At 40.8% G+C, this 20,927-nt stretch overlaps 1 protein-coding gene across 1 annotated transcript in view; it reads right to left on the reverse strand.

Annotated features, from left to right (window-relative positions):
• Nucleotides 1-3,330: 3,330 nt before the first annotated feature.
• LOC126248115 (nucleolar complex protein 4 homolog A) overlaps nucleotides 3,331-20,927 on the reverse strand; it is a 151,267-nt gene continuing 133,670 nt past the window's right edge. The window contains exon 10 of the mRNA XM_049948795.1: nucleotides 3,331-7,364. Within this exon, the coding sequence (XP_049804752.1) occupies nucleotides 7,248-7,364 (117 nt within the window). The 3' untranslated portion in view covers nucleotides 3,331-7,247. The remainder of the gene's footprint in view (nucleotides 7,365-20,927) is intronic.

A 20,927-nucleotide genomic window follows, 5' to 3' on the forward strand; every position in this document is an offset into this window, starting at 1 on the left:
CGCTGGACCACCTGACCTACTTTTCTGGATGCTTCTCGACTGGCCGCCTTGGCCCTGGCCACCGACCTACACCTGCTCTGCCACTTTCCGCTGCGACTCCCAAGCCTAACCTGGCACCTCCCAATGTGGCTTCTACACCTGCTCTGACCCTCCCAATGCAGCTCAAGTGCCCATTCTGGTGCCTCTCTATGCAGCTCCTGCCCCCACTCTGGAACATCCCAGTGCAGAGCATCAGTCTGTTCCTGCACCTCCTCGTGATGTGGCCCCTCCACCCAATGGGGTAACCACCTGATGCAACAGTGCTGGCTCTCATGCTCATGGCACCTTCCCGGAGAACCTCATTGCCATCGCCTCTGATGTCACTGGCTCCTGCACTGCAACCAGCCCAATTGGCATCCCTCTCTGTCTAACTCCTGGCCTCCTAGTGCCCTCGGTGCCCACCCATTATGTGGCCTTTCTTTCTCTTTCGCTCCCACCATGGCTCATCCTTCTTCTGTTTTCGCAGCTAAGGGGCTTGCCACCTCCTGATGGGTCTCCCTTCACTCGGCCTTCAGTGGGGTCCTGTACGGCGTGCTGACTCATCACTTGTCTTTCCTCAAGGCCTTCGCTGGCAGCCTCGTAGAATTCCATTTTCTCCCACACATGGCGTGTGGAATTTATACCACAAGGCTTGGCCACGCCTTTGGATGCCTGCGTGTGCCTCTTGATGATGACTCTCTAAGTATTCAGTTTTTCCAGGCCTACTCTCAGACAACCTTCACCTGCTTTTTCCTGCAAACCTTGAGGCCCCATGCCAAGCTTCTCCCGTCGCTTACTCCAGTGCCGTCGGCACACTTGCTGCTGACTCCAGTGATGCAGTCCACATCCACTGCTGGCCTGCCTGTGTGCTCCACGGCCATCACGAACAATGCACTGGTCACTGGCACCATCTGCATGCCCACATGGGTCACTCACCATTCTCCTTCCTTTGTGTTGCTAGTGTTTCACACATGTTCCCGGCCATCTACATCGACTCCCAGCCGTCTGCTTTCTCGCATGCAACATGTTTTCTTCCCAACAGGCATTGTCGTGGTGTAAAATGTGCCCTCTTCTCACTGCCGCTCTGTGATGTAGAGCACTGGTCGTTGCCCCAGCCATCTCCTCCGTCCTCAAGGATCCTCTCTTCTCAGCAGAACACTGGCCTCTTCTCTTCATTGGCAATCCTGTTGTCCAGTCTGATTCTCCCAGTTGATTGTGCTGTCTCCTCTGTGGAGAAGAAGACTGCTGGGTTCTTGGCTGTTGCTTTCACCACGGCTTCCGTCTACACATTGAGATAGCAAAGCTATCTCCTTCCGAAGGGGAGTTCATAGTGTATGGCTGGTGCCTGATGACTCAGCATACATCCCACACACCACTGCCCTGCAGGTTGCCACCCTGCCAGACACCTGCAGCTGACGCAGCTCCACTGGACTGAAACATCTGCTGCAATAACAAGGGTGCCACGATCAAATGACACAGCTAGCACTATCTCACATCTGAGAAGCCATGTTATACCAGCTACTTCCTTGCATCCATACATGCGTGGCCCTTACAGGACTGCCGTCTGCAGCTCTCTCGAGTCTGAAACGGACCGTGAATCTGAGTGCCATATGATGAGTCTCCAATACCTTGCATCAGGACCATGTCTATGCCAGTGGAACCACCAATTGTGAGTGCAACTGATTCTGATCCTGCACCTTCCTGGAGCTATACTGAATGAGTGACAAGTTATTCTATTGGATCAGGATGATCTCTCATGTTTCTTTTTGTTTTCTGTTGTTCAAGTTTGCTTTTTTGTAAATTATCAACTTCCTTTGCTCAGTGCTACCTGGGCACCTTCTTATTTTGAACTATGGGATACTTTACTTTCTAGTTAGATATTAAACTCAGAAATTGATCTCAGGGTATTGATCTTCTCATGAAAATTAACTATGCTTTTTAATATCCTCCAGTCCCTATCCAAGCCTAACTATAGCTGACTATTTCTAATGAATTTCAAGTTCTGTTATGTCACTAGAGAAACAATAGCTCAGGATACCTTAAGTTGCACAACTAACAGGTGTCAACAATATGCAATATTTGGAAGTGTGTAATATCACAGCAGATACAGCAGATCAGCTGAACGCTACTGTGTGGCTCAGAACACTTTTTGAGATGTTATAATAAAAGGGGAAGACAAAATCCTGCATTGTTATTGGATTAGGGGAAAAAAAGCCAAATTTCAGATATGAGTTTTCACATGTTGTTGTTGTTGTTGTTGTGGTCTTCAGTCCCCAGACTGGCTTGATGCAGCTCTCCACGCCACATTTTCACATAAGTATTTATATTATTTTGTCCAGTCTCTGAATATAGTTCTATAAGAACATGTTTGCTCCCTTAATTTATTGTAACTCCGTTGTAAAGAGCTGCTCAGACCAAAATTAAAATTTAAAAAAGATTATAATTTGTTGATACCATCAGTTAGTTTCATTTACATATAAGAAGAGAGAATTTACATTATACTCAAATAGTTATCAGACTTTATTTCGTTATTTATGCAATTGGGCATCCATGTTAGAGCATTTAATATGATACAATATAAAATACACAGAAAATACTGAAAGAAAACAAAACAAAATTATAAAACGTGGAACTATAAATTGTAAGAATGAAAATAGCACCAATAATATTGGAAAATGAAGTGTAACAATTTACATCATTTCACAAATGTGTAATAAAAGTGGACACAGTTGGCCATAATCCTTCAGAGCATAGCATTTGCCTAGGATCATTTGGGACAAACCATGGAAAATGCAACTAAAGTGAGCTGGATCAGCTAAAAAGCATGTATTCTCTTTATACAAATAGCTTTCACACTTTGCAATGCATTTTAGTTATTTACAATTATAAAAACAATTCTAAATATTCATATATCAACAATATCACCATTTCAATACACTGCATCCTAATAATATAATTGAATGGACTTACAACATTTCTGCACTGAAAGATAATACAGGCATTCTGGTTTGTTTTATCTGGTTCATTTTACACTATATTATGAATAGTTCAGTTTCATCTTTATAGATACTTTAGAATTAAGAGAGATCAAGAGTGCCCATATGATAGTTTGTAGGCACGACCAAGACCAGGGGAGGGGCGAGGGGTATGGAGTATATTTAATATTTTGCAAGACGAGTGGTGACTTACAAGCAACTATAAAAAGTTCCAGTTCTGACCCTGTTAAAAATCTGTGTTATTTTGACTTTTAAATCATTTTCTCAAAAGAAAAATACCTGCCTATACTATATTTTGTTCCTTTCCCTGAGAGCCGGGGTTGGGGGGGAGGGAGCATGCCCCTTTCTTGCCCCAGGTATGGGCACTCTTGAAGGAGACCACTCACCAAAAAACAGAAGCAAAGCATTGAGTTGTTGATAAGTACACCCAGAAGAAAGAAACTTGCTAGCTATCGGAGTTGTCCTTTGATGAGCTAGAGTAAAATACACAAACACACGCATGTCTCTGCCCCTGTATGGTGTCAGCCAGATTATCAGTACCAATGCTATTTTGAGGCTGGTGAGCTGTCATAGTGGGTGTAGTGTTGGGTGGGGTGGGTGGAGGGAGAGGGAGGCAGAGAGATGGACTGTGGTGGGTGCCACGGAGAGAGGCAGCCGGTTTTCCCACTAGGAATGCAGGAGGGAGGGGTTGCCGGTATATGGGCTAGCATGACTGTAGCAGCCAGTGGGAAGTGGCACACTCTGAAGATGATATGCAGATGTGAAATGGGTGGGGGGACAGGACAGAGGAAGAGGAAACTGTTGGGTGGGGGATGCAGAGACAGTGGGTTTCCTGAGATTGAGGCCAGAATGAGATTCAAAGATAATCCCCATCTGTGTAGTTCAGAGAGGCTAGTGGTGAAGGGAGGATCCAGATAACTCAGGTTGTGAAGCAGCCACTGAAATTGAGCATATTGTGCTCAGCTGCAAGTTGTGCCACTGAGTGGTTGACTTTGTTCTTGACAACAGTATGGTGATGGCCATTCATGGTGGTGGACAGTTGCCTGGGAGTCATACCAACACAAACTGTTTGCAGTAGAGATGGTATATGACTTGACTGCTTTCACAGGTGGCCAGCCTCTGATGGGGTAGGATAGACCTCTGACACAACTGAAGTAGGAGGTGCTGAGTGAGTGGATCGGGCAGGTCTTCCAACTTGGTCCGCCACAGGGATATGATCCTTGTGGCAACAGGCTGGGAGTGCAAGTGGCATAGGGATAGACTAGGATGATGTGTAGGTTGGGTGCATGATGGAACACCACTTTAGGATGGATAGGAAGGATCTTGGGTAAGATGTCCCTAATTTCAGGGCAGGATGAGAGATCATCAAACTCCTGGTGAAGGATATAATTCAATTGTTACAGTCCGCAGTGATATGAGGTGATGGGGGCACTCCATTGCAGCTGATTCTTGGGAGGTGGTAGAAGGATTAGGGGTGTGTGAGGATATGGCACAAGAAATCTGTTTGTGGGCTAGCTTTGAGGGGTATTGCTCTATAGTGGCATGAGAGTTCTCATCACTGCAAATCATTGTCTGCGGGTGTCTGGGCTGTATGGGATGGATTTTTTGGTCTGGGTGAGATGGCAGCTATCAAAATGTAGGCATTGTAGTTGGTTCATGGATTTAATGTGAACAGAGTTGTGGATGGAGCCATCACAGAGGTGGAGGTCAATGTCCAGGAAGGTGATGCCTAGCTATCCACCAGTATGAATGGCCATTGCCCCGCACTCTCCACCCAACAGTTTACCCTTCCTCTGTCCTGTCACTCCCTCCACATTCATGTTCCTACATCACCTTCAGCACGTGCAGCTTCCCCTACTGGCCGCTACGGTCATGCCAGCCCACATACCTGTGCCACCATTCCTTCCTGCATTCCTAGCTAGCAAACCAGCATCCTCCCACCAAGCTGCAAGCCACCCTCTTCCAGACCCTCTCCCTCTACCCATCCCACCCAATCCGACACTACCCCCAATACAACTAGTCTACCTGCTGCAAAACAGTGTTGGCACTGTTAGTCTAGCTGGCACCATGTAGGGCCAGAAGTGTGTGTGTGTGTGTGTGTGTGTGTGTGTGTGGGGGGGGAGGGTTGTGTATTTTACTCTAGCGCATCAAAGGATAACTCCAAAGGCTAGTTTTCATTCTTTTTTGTGTGTTCTCATTGACAACTCAATTCTTCTCTGTTTTGGTGAGTCATCTCCTTTAATCCTAACGTATTTTTATTCTACTAGAAATTCCTATAAGACTTATCAGTTTTCTCATTTTTATTCTAACGTTTTAAATGTAAAATAGTCATTTCATCTTTCTCGGCATTGAATCACACTGACTTCATTCTTTTAATATATAGCTGCACGATTCAAAATTTCTGTTCTGTTTGCCTGTGTGTCACCTGACTGAGCTCCATGTTTAATACTGCCCTCACTGCAATTAGCTGCTCAGCTTCAACTTTTGTGTGTTTCCATTTCCATGTGTTAGGTAACTGTATTTATATACTGTGTTTTAGTGTTGAAACTACTGTCAGTCCCTTTTGGTTTGTACCGTGCATTAATTCCTGATAAAGACCTACAGTTCATATCAGAATCAAATATATTCTCATTTTGAGAAAAACTAAGAAACTAATCTGCAAGGGGTTCTCCAGATCTAAGTCTTTATGATGGAGACTTAGGACTGATGTTCATTTTCTCCACGATAGAAGAATTTTGGATGACATTAAAGATTCAGCCCCAGGCTTGGTTTCTGTAGTACTGATTTCTGTTTCTTTGTTGGTATGCATTGTTACCACAGACTCATCTTTCAACCTGTCCCATCTACTATATCTCAAGGAATTGGATCATACAGAGACTGTATAGCTTATGCAGCTTAATGGATATATATTTATGGATGATGGAGTTGGATGTATTGACAAAGTGGCAACAGAACTGTGGAGGCTTTTCTTGAGATTTTATGGCCCTATGTAAGGTGACACATTTAGAACCCATGCCACAAAATGGTGAAGAGGAGGAGGGGAGAAAGAAAAAAAAGTATCTGTGGCATATTATGTGACAGGAACCATCTTTCATGCTCAAGAAAAAGTTGGTACATAGCATATGAATAACAAAGAAGGGTTTACACGGATTACTATGTAAAATTTGGAATTTTAGTAGGGATCTGACCTTATTGCCACATAACTTACAGGGTTAAATCCGCCAATGTCAACATCATTTGGAACCACAAATGGGTCATGTAGTTGTCCAACACGACTGAAGGGAATATCCATAGTTTTGTACCTGACACTTTATACTCAAACCACTATTCTTGGCACTATACCGTTCTTCAACTAAATATTAATAATGACCAACTGTACAAATCACAATCTTACAAAATCTATATGCTGTAACCATTTTTCATCTGACTGATCCGAGACATTGTCAGGTTACTTGTATGTTAACAAATTGGTTGCAAAGTCATGCAACTCTAAGGCTTCTAACATGTAAAACATTTTATTTCAGTTTTTGTGCCTTGCTGTGATTACTCCCAGCTGCAAAATAGTTAAATGCTTAGCAAATTTTATGTGCAGTGTTACAGGAATTCTGTGCTTTTATAATATATAAAATGTTATATAATTTATTACATGTTTTACACATTATTCCATTTACACTTTAAACTCAAAGAAATAGTTTCACTTGTTTAAAATACGTGGTGTTTTGGTTAACATATCAATAGCACATTTAATACTAGTCAGTTCAGTGCCAATGAGTTGTCATCAAACATATCAGTGGCACAGTTTCACATATTATTGATAACTCCAGTAAAATTCTAAAATAAACACATGTACAGTTCTTATATTTTTAGAGTAATAGCAAAACTATATACCTCTGAAACTTATCAAATCATTTCAGTTAACATTTTACAATTATTAAAAAAATAATACCAATGGATTGGTGATCATTCTCTAGGAAAATGGGAATCACAAGTGTAAGTGAATGAGAAGCTTTAATATAATACAGAACATCTGTTACTTAAGTTATATATACAAGCATACAAAAGCAGATCAAAGTGCAGCCAAAGTTTTTAGCAATACACATTAGCAATCTCAAATTCGTTGTGTGTAAGACAAAAAAAAAAAAATCTTGGAATGCTTGTCAAGGTTCTATTATATATACTTCATGTCCTCACGGGCAATGTCACAAAAGTCACCCTGTCCAGAACACCCGATAATCATACAAGAGACCAATAATCCGACAGCCTCTCGCCACTTGGTAATGAAAGAGATGTTGGTTTTTCAAAAGTTAATATGACATCTTTAACTTTCTTCTTCAATTCTCTTTCGAACATCTAGAAAAAGAAAAGGAAAAACATGAGGGTTAGTGCAGTCTTATCATATTAACAGAATATTTATAATAATTTTCTTGTAGTGAATGATGTACATAACATTACAAACTATAATAATTCTGCATTTAGATACAACATTAACCACTCTGAATATAAGGAACAACAGAATTAACACCCAAAAGCCACAAAGATTAGTTCAAAGGATGGTACACTTAACATCCTTCTGTGCTTCACTTCTGAAAACTGCAACTTTTTGTTTCTTGATTTCCCAACAATTCATATTTCCCTCTCATACAATGTTGTATTGCAGACTCATTTCTTCAGAAACACCTTCCTCAATTTCCATGTGATTATTTGATACCAGTAGAGCTCTTTTGATGAGAAAGCTTTTTTTTATTTCGTGCCAATCTTAAGCTTCTCTTTACCTTACTTAAGGCATATTCAGCAGTCATGCTTCTTATATAAAACAGTATCTGAGCAAATTTTTCTGGAAATCAGTATTTAATGTGGAATTGATCACTAGATGACTTGAGAGGGGGACCTGCAGGAAAAAAGGAGATGGGCAGTGTTGTGTTGTTTGTAAAGAAGCATGGTGGATCAGTCACGAGAGCTCAGTTGACTTTGAATGTGGACTGGTCGCTGAATGTCACCTGAGTAGCATATCAATAGGGACATTTCAGCACTTCTAAAGCTGCCCCATTCGACTGTTGAAGCAACTGTGAAACAGAAACATAAAGAAACAAACATGGCTAAACCAAGATCAGGCAGACCTCATGTACTTCTATAACAATACTCTGTGGGTCAATGGCCTGGTGCAGTCTTTTACTGATGGACAAGGACTGCCGAGCATTGCTGAAGGTGGTTGTAAAAAATGGCATGAAATCAGTGGAAGGATGACTCGTGAGTTCCAAAGTGCTCCCAGCAGTCCAGCTAGCACAACAACTATGTGTAGGAAATAAAACAAGGGGATATCATGACTGGGCAGGTCCTCTTAAGCCACACACTTCACTCATCAAAGCTAAGTGACATTTGATGTAGTGGAAAGAGCAATACCACTGGGCAATGGGTGACTAGAAGCAAGTGATTTGGAGTGACATATCACCTTATACCCTGTAGTAACCCGATCGAAGGATATGAGTAAGGAGAACTCAAGTGAAGTGTGCAAGAGTTGTTGTTACAATATGGAGATATATTTTTCTTGGTTTAGGAGTGGTGCCCTTATTGCACTTACAAAAATGCTAAAAGCAATTAAACATAAACACATTTTATTTTATTGTGTACTGCCTGCAGTTGAGGAACAGTTTGAGGCGATGATTGGTAGGATCATGTGTCATAAAGCAGTGCCTGTGAGACAATGACACAAAGTAGCATCTTTGAGAAAACGGGATGTGGAAAATAACATTCCTCAAATGGACTGGCCTGCCTAGTGTCCCAACCTGAACTCAATGGAACATCTTGGGGTAAGTTAAACCTTCGACTTCACTCTAAACCCCAGCATCCAACATCATTATCTTGTCTGGTTTTGGCTCAAGGAAGAATGGGCTGCGATTCCTCTACATTCAGACACCTCACTGAAAGTGACCCCAACAGGGTTAAAACCATCAAAAAGGAGAAGAGTGGACACATCTCATATTAATATCCACTAATAGGTGTCTGGATACTTCTGATCAGATAGTGTGTAATCTTTCAGTATTATTGTGTCTACCCTTGTTTCACTATTAAACAAATTATTTTCCATCCTGCTGATCTATATTTTAATCTTTGTTTTTATTATCTTCTGTCCAAATTCTGGTGTGAATTGTCAATTGTAATCAACAGTTCTTCAAAGCCTTCCTTACTCTTATCCAGATGGACTATATCATCTCTGAACCATAACTGGTGCCTGTTCCTTCTTTCCTCTTGAAATTTTCTCTCTTCATTGACTGCGTACTTGACAGACAAGTCAAACAACAGAGACAATAAGTTACCACTTTTATTCATTCTGTCTCATATATTAAATGTGCCAGCTGCAATGGGTAACATTTCTACATCTACATAACTACTCTGCAATTCACAAATAAGTGCCTGACAGAGGGTTCTTCGAACCACCTTCACACTATTTCTCTACTGTTCCACACTAACAGCACATAGGAAAAATGAACACTTAAGTCTTTCTGTATGGAGTAGGATTTCTCTTACTTTATTATGATGATCATTTCTCCCTTGTAGGTTGGTAACAACATTGACAGCCTTTAGAGTTATGCGATTTATGATACAATCAGAATTCAATAGATTCCTTTTTATTTTTTTTTTTCACTATTAAAAACAGTCTTGATCACGATTTATTTATCAAGGTGACCAGTTTCGGCCACTACTATGGTCATCTTCAGACCATTGAGTAGGAACCTCTTTCTGTTGGAGAATCTTTTTGTACTCGTGAATGACCTCAAACTTTTCCATATCGAAAGACAACTGCCATTTTTCACACCATTCAGATCTCACATCTAAGTCATTTTGCAACTGGTTTTGATATTCTCAGGACTTTACTGGACAGTAAATGACAGCATCTTCTGCAAAGTATCTAGGAGGGCTACTCAGATTACTTCCTAAACCATTTTTGTACATTAAAAAGAGCAGAGGACCTACAACACTTCCTTGGGGAATGCTGGATATCACTTCTATTTTACTTGATGATTTTTCATCAACTACTATGTACTGTAACTTTCCTGAGAGAATCCAGTTGCACCCGACAGGGGGCACAATTTTATTTAAAGTCTCTTGTGACACTATGGTGTCTAAAGTCTTCTGGAAATCTAGAAACATGTCAGTAGCACTCACTACGAATCCGTGCTAACTGTGTGTCGATAGACTGTTACCTTTGAGGTAATTCATAATGTTTGAAAATCCTACTAATAATCAATGTTACCAATATGGGTCTGTAATTTAGCATATTACTCCTATTTCCTTTCTTGAGCTTTGGTGTGACCCAGGGAGTGTTCTAGTCTTTAGGCACAGATCATTTTTCAAGTGAGCGCCTGTAAATTGCATCAGCATACTCTGAAAGGAACCTTACTGATATCCTGTCTGGACAGGAAGACTTGACTTTATTGAGTGCCTTAAGCTGCTTTGCTACACGAAGGATTTCTACTTTTAAGTTACTCATGCTGAAAGTTATTCTGAGTCAAATTCTGGGATATTTACTTCATCGTCTTTGTCGAAGGAATTTCGATACAGAGTTTAACTTTGGAAGTTATTAAAAGCGCCTCACATTGAAGTCCACACTAACTTGTAAGCTTCAGTAAAAATTGCCAATCTTGGAGATTTTGTGGTCTTTTAAATTTGGCATGCTTTTTTTGTTGCTTCTGCAACTGTGTTCTCATCTTTTTCGTGTACTATGGGGGATCAGCATAATCTTTTATTAATTTATTTGGTATAAATCTTTCAATGCCTCAGATACTCTTTCTCTGAACTTAAGCCTTATTTCATCTACATCTACATAGTTAGTTAAGAAGGAGTGGAGGCTATCTCTTAGGATGGCATTGAGTGAATTTCTATCTGCTTATTTAGATAGATAAATTTTGCATTTACTTTTGGTGGATTTGGAAGTAGTTGTGGTCAGTCTTGGTACAACGATCTTGTTGTCACTAATCATGGTATGCATGATGATGCTCCCTATTTGCTCAGGATTATTTATTGTTACGACATCAAGTACATTTTTGCAACCATTTACACTTTGAGTGGGCTCCTGAATCAACTGCTCAAAATAACTTTCGGAGAAAGCAATTTAGTCAGTTTCTGATGATATTTCATACCTACAATTACTATTATGTCTTATACCTACAACCAGTTTTGAATACATATTTTGACCAACAAACTGAAGGTAGATTGAAATCACCACCATCTATAATTGTATGCACGAGATACTTATTTGTGATGAAACTCGAGTTTTCTTTGAACTATTCAGCAACTTTATCATCTGAGTTGGTGGGAGGGAGTTGGTAAAAGAAACCAACTATTATTTTATTCTGGTTGTCGAGTATAAACTCTACCCATAACTCACAGGTACTATCTACTTCAATTTCACTACAAAGTAAACTACTTCTAACAGGAAAAGAGATCAGAGATGCCACCACCAACTGTATTTCTGCATCTACATCTACATGGATACTCTGCAAGTCACATTTAAGTGCCTGGCAGAGGGTTCATTGAACCACATTCACAATTCTCTATTATTCCAATCTCGTATAGCACGTGGAAAGAATTAACACCTATATCTTTCCGCACAAGCTCTCATTTCCCTTATTTTATTATGGTGATCATTTCTCCCTGTGTAGGTCAGCATCAACAAAATATTTTTGCATTTGGAGGAGAAAGTTGGTTTTTGGAATTTCATGAGAAGATAACACCACAACAAGAAAGGCCTTTGTTTTAACACTAGAACGGTGGAGTTTCTGACATTCCTAAAATGGAATGGGATCATTTTGACTGCACATAAAATATATTCATTTTTGACTTAAACAAGTACTTTTTTAGTGTTTGTTAATGCATACTTTATTCCTAGTAATCACAACAGTTATTTACAATTATAAATAATAATTACTAACTCATTTGAACAACAATGGCTTATACAAATTTATTGTTGCTACTGCTAGCAAGTTTTTTTAACTATAGATTTTAATTTATTAAGTATTCATACAATCTTCTAGATACATTTAGTATATTTGGTGCATTTTATTCTCACATAATGTCATATGGTATAATATTTTGGGGTAACTCTTCAAGTCAAACAAAAGTTTTCAGAGTCCAAAAGCGTGTAATACGTATTGTTTGTGGAGTAAATTCACGGACGTCCTGTAGAAACCTCTTCAAAGAACTGGGTATATTAACTACTGCCTCTCAGTATATTTACTCATTAATGAAATTTGTCCTAAAAAATATATCTCTTTTTCCAACAAACAGCTCAGTTCATACATACAATACCAGGAACAAAAATGATCTGCACAAGGACTTAAAAGCACTTACTTTAGTTCAAAAAGGGGTCCACTACTCAGGAACACTCATCTTCAATAATTTGCCAGTAAACATAAAAAATTTAGTTACAAATAAAGATCAGTTTAAAAGGAGCCTGAAAGACTTACTAGTGGCCTACTCCTTCTACTCCATTGACGAATTTTTTAATAGAAACAAATGATGTATTGTACATATTCAAACTATTAGTATTGTTATTTCAGCTTAAAAAAAAAAATCACATGTTCCACATCCACGAGGATCTCCTCAGCACAGATCTATGGAACGAAAACTAATCTAATCTAATCTAAAAACATGTGTTTTACAAATAGCTCTGTATTACTTTTCACTTATGTCATCTGAAGCTGCTAGATGCACTTAGCACAAGTGATTTCTGTTTTACGGGCACATTTTCTGCACATGGCTTTGTGACACTTTACATAGTTTTTGCTGGTCTTGTTGTCTTTGCAGAGGCTGATTTGGCACTTCCTCCGCTTTCTAGGTGATTTCAGTCCCATATGCTCTTCCTCTGCCTAATGTTCTTGCTCTTTCATTCCATCTTCTTCCTTTCCATTTTCTTTTTCGTTACTATGTTATAGATGACCCATGCATTTATAATCACCATGTCCAGTATGTTGTAGAAGACATGCACTGGTCATCTCCTACATGCAACCTTCATAGTATATTTATGGGTCATTCGATCACCCACGTCCATCCCGTACTTTGTTGCATTGTTGAACATCACGGTTTCAGGTTTTTTCTTTCCTTCCTCGCTTATTGCTACTTCAACATGCAGCGTACTCAGAAGAATGACATTTTTATTCTTCTTTCCTTGGTATACAGTCAAGTTGCAGTCTGTTTTGTCACTACTGTGCAGTATTGTGGTAGAGCGTATTTCAGCATTCGGCTTCCTTACTTCATTGGGGATTTCACGGCGGATCTTGTTCATTGTACCAACTGTCCGCTCCGATAGCTGAATGGTCAGTGTGACGAACTGCTGTCCTAAGGGGCCCGGGTTCGATTCCCGGCTGGGTCGGGGATTTTCTCCGCTCAGGGACTGGGTGTTGTGTTGTTTTCATCATCATTTCATTCCCATCCAGCACGCAGGTCACCCAATGTGGCGTCGAATGTAACAAGACCTGCACTAAGGTGGCCAGACCTGCACTAAGGTGGCCAGACCTGCCCCGTAAGAGGCCTCCCGGGCCAATGACGCCAAACGCTCATTTCCATTTTCCATTGTACCAACTAATTAAGTTTTCTTTTCTTTGAGTTTTTTAGCAACAAGATAAAGAGACGTAAAGAAGTTGTCAGTGGCTACATTGCTTCCTTGACTTACAGATGGCTCCATGAGATGCAAGCGGTTGTTTCTCTATGTGTGTGTCCTCTTTGCTGATGTATGGGACAGCATTACATATATACTTTGTCATTACATCAACAGCCAACCAGAATTTGAGATCATATTTATCTGGTTTGTTGGACATGAATTGAGTAAACCTGCATCTTGCTTTACTCGGTAACAGTTGCTCATCAATGGTTAAATTTTCTCCAGGGTGGTAAGAGTGAATACTGTTTTCAATGAATTTTCCCCAAATTTCAAGAACAAGAGCATATTTGTTGGCTGAAAGGCGTTCAGTCCAGGTTGATTTTTCATCAAAATGGAGAAATCTGAGAAACTCCTGAAATCTGTCCCCTGGCATAATGTCCTTGATAAAATCAGGCCCCAGGGGTGCGACCAGAGATCATCCACAGACATACCTTTCGTGCCCAAGTACACCCTGAACATACGTGATGGCTATCAGTTTCTCCAGTTCCTCATGTGATACAGTGCATTCATTGTTTTTTAGTACTTTTCAAGTATTTGATTCTGTGTAGTTCTTCATAAGACGTAGCATTGCTTCATCAAAAATAAGAGGGAAGGCACTGATGACAGAACTGTCTACTTGGTGGCAAGCATAAGCAGTTGGACCTCCTCTCTCCTTTAGAACATTCACAGCTGACAGTCTTCCAGAAGATGAATAATTTCCTATCTCCCACACGGTTCCGTCCCTTAAAATCATCTTTGCACTTGCTTCCAACTGTACCTGATGTGATGAAAGAGGTGATAACTGACGTGTATCAGCATCTGAATCCTCTTCCACTAATTGCCCCTCGTTCACAATGTCTTCATCTTCACTTGTGTCAGGTACATAATCATCATCATCTTCAGTGAAGTCAATTTCTGATTCAGCTTCAAAATTCTCTAAGAGATGTAACACTTCTTCTTCAGAAAGTCCATGCTGACGATACATGTTCAAAAACACATTTCACGGACAGACTGCCTGAGTGACACAACGTAAGCTATAGTGGACTGGAATGTACACCTGCCAAGTTGCAACAATGAGGAGCAACTACTCTGTGTTACTGCTCACTGTTGCCACTGTACTGTTGGATAATTTACTTGTGCTCAGAAGAGAAATTACAGTGGGGTCAAATTGATCCCCTCCGCCATTCTACATAGACCGAATGAAATGGTGAAGAAAATTAAAATATTTTGTAAATACTAATACTTCTTCAGAAAGAAGAGAAAAAAATTAAAAAAAGTAATATAATTTCATTAACGAAGTAAATAAACTGGATATGACAATGAACGAAAAATGTACGATAGGGGTCATTTTGACCCCTTTTGCTGTTCTAGTGTTAATGATGTCCATCTCAAATCCTGTATCATTTCGTGATAATATAAAACATGCTGCCCTTCTTTGAACTTTTTCGATGTACTCCGTCAATTCTATCTAGGAAGGATCCACACCGCGCAGCAGTATTCTAAAAGACGATGGACAAGCGTAGTGTAGGCAGTCTCCTTAGTAGATCTGTTACATTTTCTAAGTGTCCTGCCAATAAAACACGGGTGTCCTGCCAATAAAACACCATAACATTTTCTGTGTGTTTTTTTCCAGTTTAAGTTGATCATAATTGTAATTCCTAGGTAATTAGCTGAATTTATGGCCTTTAGATCTGACTGACTTATTGTGTAATCAAAGTTAAATGGATTCCTTTTAGCACTCATGTGGATGACCTCACATTTTTCGTTATTTAGGATCAACTGCCAATTTTTGCACCATGCAGATATCGTTTCTGAATCATTTTGCAATTTGTTTTGATCTTCTGATGACTTTACTAGTTGATAAATGACAGCGTCATCTGCAAACAACCTAAGACGACTGCTCAGATTGTGTCCCAAATCATTTACACTGATGAGGAACAGGGCCTATAACACTAACTTGGGGAATGCCAGAAATCAATTCAGTTTCACTCGATGACTTTCCATCAATTACTACGAACTGTGACCTCTCTGGCAGGAAATCACAAATCCAGTCACATAACTGAGACGATATTCCATTTACTACAAGTCGTGTATGTGGTACAGTGTCAAAAGCCTTCCGGAAATCCTGAAATAAGGAATCAATTTGAAATCCCTTGTCTATAGCACTCAACACTTCATGCGAGTAAAGAACTGGTTGTGTTTCACAAGAACAGTGTATATTATGTTAAGTAAGGAGCTATTGCATCAGCATACTACGAAAGGAACCTAATCTCATGTTGGCAGCTGTTCTTGATTCAAATTCTGGAATATTTATTTCATCTTCTTTTGTGAAGGCATTAAGGAAGGCTGTGATTAGTAACTCTGCTTTGGCAGCACTGTCTTCAACAGTATCTCCATTGCAATCGCACAGTGAAGGCACTGATTGTGTCTTGCCACTAGCATACTTGATGTACAACCAGAATCTCTTTGGATTTTCTGCCAAGTTTCAAGACAAAGTTTCATTGTGGAAACTATTATAAGCACCTCACATCGAAGTCTGTGCTAAATTTCAAGCTTCTATACAAGATCGCCAATCTTGGAGATTATGCCTCTGTTTAAATTTGGCATGTGTTTTTTGTTTAATAGTGTTCCGACTCATTTTTTGCACCAAGGAGAATCAGCTCCAGTGTTTGTTAATTCATTTGGTATAAATCTCTCAATTGCTGCTGATACTATTTCTTTGAATTCAAGTCACATCTGGTCTAGACTTATATTGTTAATTTGGAAGGAGTGGAAATTGTCTTTCACGAAGGTGCAAGTGAATTTTTATCTGCTTTTTTGAATAGGCATATTTTTTGTTTAGTTTTGGAGGATTTGGGGGTTACAACATTCAATCTCACTATGACAACCCTGTGTTCACTAATCCCTGTATTTTCTTTTTTTTTATATACTTGTTATTGGCTCAGGATTATTTGCTGCTAAGAGGTCAAGTGTGTCCCCACAGCTGTTTACTATTCGCATCGGCTCATGAACTAACTGCTCGAAATAATTTTCAAAGAATGTGTGTTGCACAATTTCAGATGATGTTTTATGCATACCTCTGGAATTAAATATGTATTTTTGCCAACAAAGGTAAATTAAAGTCACTACCAACTATAATTGTATGAGCTGGGTACGTGTTTGAAATCTAACTCAAGTTTTCTTTCAACCTTTCAGAAATTGTACCATCTGAATTGGGAGGTCGGTAAAAGGATCCAATTATTATTTTATTCTGGATGCCAACAATGACCTCTGCCCATACTAACTCACAGGAACTATCTACTTCAATTTTCTGACAAGATAAACTACTTCTAACAGCAGCAAACACGCCACCGCCAACCATGTTCAGCCTATCCTTTCAGAACACCATTAAGTTCTTTGCAAAAATTTTGGCTGAGTTTATCTCTGGCTTTAGCCAGCTTTCACTGCCTATAACAATTTGAGCATCAGTGCTTTCTATTAGGGCATGGAGCTCTAGCACTTTTCCCTATACAGCTATGACAATTTACAGCTGTTATAATGATGGTTCCTGTAACTATGTTCTTCCTGTGTTTGGCCTGCACCCTTTGTAACTGAAGGCCTTTTTGTGTTTTCACGAGACCCTTTAACCTTAAAAAACACCCTGTCCATGCCACACAGCCCCTGCTACCTGTGTAGCTGTCCCCTGCGTATAGTGGACTCCTTACCTATTCAACGGAACACGAAATCCAACTCTCCTATGGCGCAAGTCGAGAAATCTACAGCCTACACGGACGGCCACCTGAGCCTCTGATTCAGACCCTCCACTTGGCTCTGAACCAGAGATCTGCAATCGGTCCTGTTGACTATGCTGCAAATGGTCAGCTCTGCTTTCATCTACATCTAAATCTACATCTACATCTACATCCATACTCTGCAAGCCACCTGACGGTGTGTGGCGGAGGGTACCTTGAGTACCTCGGTCAGTTCTCACCTCTATTCCAGTCTCGTATTGTTTGTGGAAAGAAGGATTGTCAGTATGCTTCTGTGTGGGCTCTAATCTCTCTGATTTTATCCTCATGGTCTCTTCACGAGATATACGTAGGAGGGAGCAATATACTGCTTGACTCTTCGGTGAAGGTATAATCTCGAAACTTCAACAAAAGCCCGTACCGAGCTACTGAGCATCTCTCCTGGAGAGTCTTCCACTGGAGTTTATCTATCATCTCCGTAACACTTTCGCGATTACTAAATGATCCTGTAACGAAGCGCGCTGCTCTCCGTTGGATCTTCTCTATCTCTTCTACCAACCCTATCTGGTACGGATCCCACACTGCTGAGCAGTATTCAAGCAGTGGGCGAACAAGCGTACTGTAACATACTTCCTTTGTTTTCGGATTGCATTTCCTTAGGATTCTTCCAATGAATCTCAGTCTGGCATCTGCTTTACCAACGACCAACTTTATATGATCATTCCATTTTAAATCACTCCTAATGCGTACTCCCAGATAATTTATGGAATTAACTGCTTCCAGTTGCTGACCTGCAATATTGTAGCTAAATGATAAGGGATCTATCTTTCTGTGTATTCGCAGCACATTACACTTGTCTACATTGAGATTCAATTGCCATTCCCTGCACCATGCGTCAATTCACTGCAGATCCTCCTGCATTTCAGTACAATTTTCCAATGTTACAACCTCTCGATATACCACAGCATCATCTGCAAAAAGCCTCAGTGAACTTCCGATATCATCCACAAGGTCATTTATGTATATTGTGAATAGCAACTGTCCTACGACACTCCCCTGCGGCACACCTGAAATCACTCTTACTTCGGAAGACTTCTCTCCATTGAGAATGACATGCTGCGTTCTGTTATCTAGGAACTCTTCAATCCAATCACACAATTGGTCTGATAGTCCATATGCTCTTACTTTGTTCATTAAACGACTGTGGGGAACTGTATCAAACACCTTGCGGAAGTCAAGAAACACGGCATCTACCTGTGAACCCGTGTCTATGGCCCTCTGAGTCTCGTGGATGAATAGCGCAAGCTGGGTCTCACACAACCCTCTTTTCGAAACCCATGTTGATTTCTACAGAGTATATTTCTAGACTCCAGAAAAGTCATTATACTCGAACATAATACGCGTTCCAAAATTCTACAACTGATCGACGTTAGAGATAGAGGTCTATAGTTCTGCACATCTGTTCGACGTCCCTTGTTGAAAACGGGGATGACCTGTGCCCTTTTCCAATCCTTTGGAGTGCTACGCACTTCTAGAGACCTACAGTACACCGCTGCAAGAAGGGGGGGCAAGTTCCTTCACGTATTCTGTGTAAAATCGAACTGGTATCCCATCATGTCCAGTGGCCTTTCCTCTTTTGAGCGATTTTAATTGTTTCTCTATCCCTCTGTTGTCTATTTCGATATCTACCATTTTGTCACCTGTGGGACAATCTAGAGAAGGAACTACAGTGCAGTCTTCCTCTGTGAAACAGCTTTGGAAAAAGACATTTAGTATTTCGGCCTTTAGTCTGTCATCCTCTGTTTCAGTACCATTTTGGTCACAGAGTGTCTAGACATTTTGTTTTGATCCACCTACCAATTTGACATAAGACCAAAATTTCTTAGGATTTTCTGCCAAGTCAGTACATATAACTTTACTTTCGAATTCATTGAACGCCTCTCGCATAGCACTCCTCACACTACATTTCGCTTCGCTTAATTTTTGTTTGTCTGCAAGGCTTTGGCTATGTTTATGTTTGCTGTGAAGTTTCCTTTGCTTCCGCAGCAGTTTTCTAACTCGGTTGTTGTACCGTGCTGGCTCTTTTCCATCTCTTACGATCTTGCTTGGCACATACTCATCTAACGCATATTGTACGATGGTTTTGAACTTTGTCCACTGATCCTCAACACTATCTGTACATGAGACAAAACTTTTGTGTTGAGCCGTCAGGTACTCTGTAATCTGCTTTTTGTCACTTTTGCTAAACAGAAAAATCTTCCTACCTTTTTTAATATTTCTATTTACGGCTGAAATCATCGATGCAGTAACTGCTTTATGACTGCTGATTCCCTGTTCTGCGTTAACTGTTTCAAATAGTTCGGGTCTGTTTGTCACCAGAAGGTCTAATATGTTATCGCCACGAGTCGGTTCTCTGTTTAACTGCTCAAGGTAATTTTCAGATAAAGCTGGATTCTTTGTCCCTGCCACCCGTTATGAACGTTTCGAGCCTCCCAGTCTATATCCGGGAAGTTAAAATCTCCACCCAGAACTATAACATAGTGGGGAAATCTACTCGAAATATTTTCCAAATTATCCTTCAGGTGCTCAGCCACAACAGCTGCTGAGCCAGGGGGCCTATAGAGACATCCAATTAGCATGTCTGAGCCTGCTTTAACCGTGACCTTCACCCAAATCATTTCACATATCGGATCTCCGTAAATTTCCTTCGATACTATTGCACTTCTCATCGCTATAAACATGCCTCCCCCTTCACTGTCCAGCCTGTCTCTGCGGTATACATTCCAATCTGAGTTTAGGATTTCATTACTGTTTACGTCTGGTTTCAGCCAACTTTCTGTCCCTAGTATTATATGGGCGTTGTGACCGTTTATTAATGAGAGCAGTTCTGGGACCTTTCTATAGACGCTCCTGCAATTTACTATTAGCACATTAATATTGTTATTCCCTGTTGCATTTTGCCTACTCCTACCTTGCCACGTCTCAGGAGGCGTCTTGTCGGGCCTAGGGAGGTAATTCTCTAACCTAAAAAACCCCCATGTGCACTCCACACGTACTCCGCTACCCTTGTAGCCACTTCCGGCGTGTAGTGCACGCCTGACCTATTCAGGGGGACCCTACATTTCTCCACCCGATAGCGGAGGTCGAGAAATTTGCACCCCAGATCTCCGCAGAATCGGCTGAGCCTCTGGTTTAAGCCTTCCACTCGGCTCCAAACCAGAGGACCGCGATCGGTTCTGGGAACGATAGTACAAATAGCTAGCTCAGATTCCACCCAGCGAGCGAGGCTTTCCGCCTTCACCAATTCCGCCAACCGCCTGTACGAACTGAGGATGACCTCTGAACCCAGACAGCAGGAGTCATTGGTGCCGACATGAGCAACAATTTGCAGTCGGGTGCACCCAGTGTTCTCTATCGCCGCCGGTAGGGCCTCCTCCACATCTCGGATGAGACCACCCGGCAAGCAGACAGAGTGAACACTGGCCTTCTTCCCCGACCTTTCCGCTATTTCCCTAAGGGGGTCCATTACCCGCCTAACGTTGGAGCTCC

Source organism: Schistocerca nitens, chromosome 1 (genome assembly GCF_023898315.1).
Source record: "Schistocerca nitens isolate TAMUIC-IGC-003100 chromosome 1, iqSchNite1.1, whole genome shotgun sequence".
Lineage (NCBI taxonomy): Eukaryota > Metazoa > Arthropoda > Insecta > Orthoptera > Acrididae > Schistocerca > Schistocerca nitens.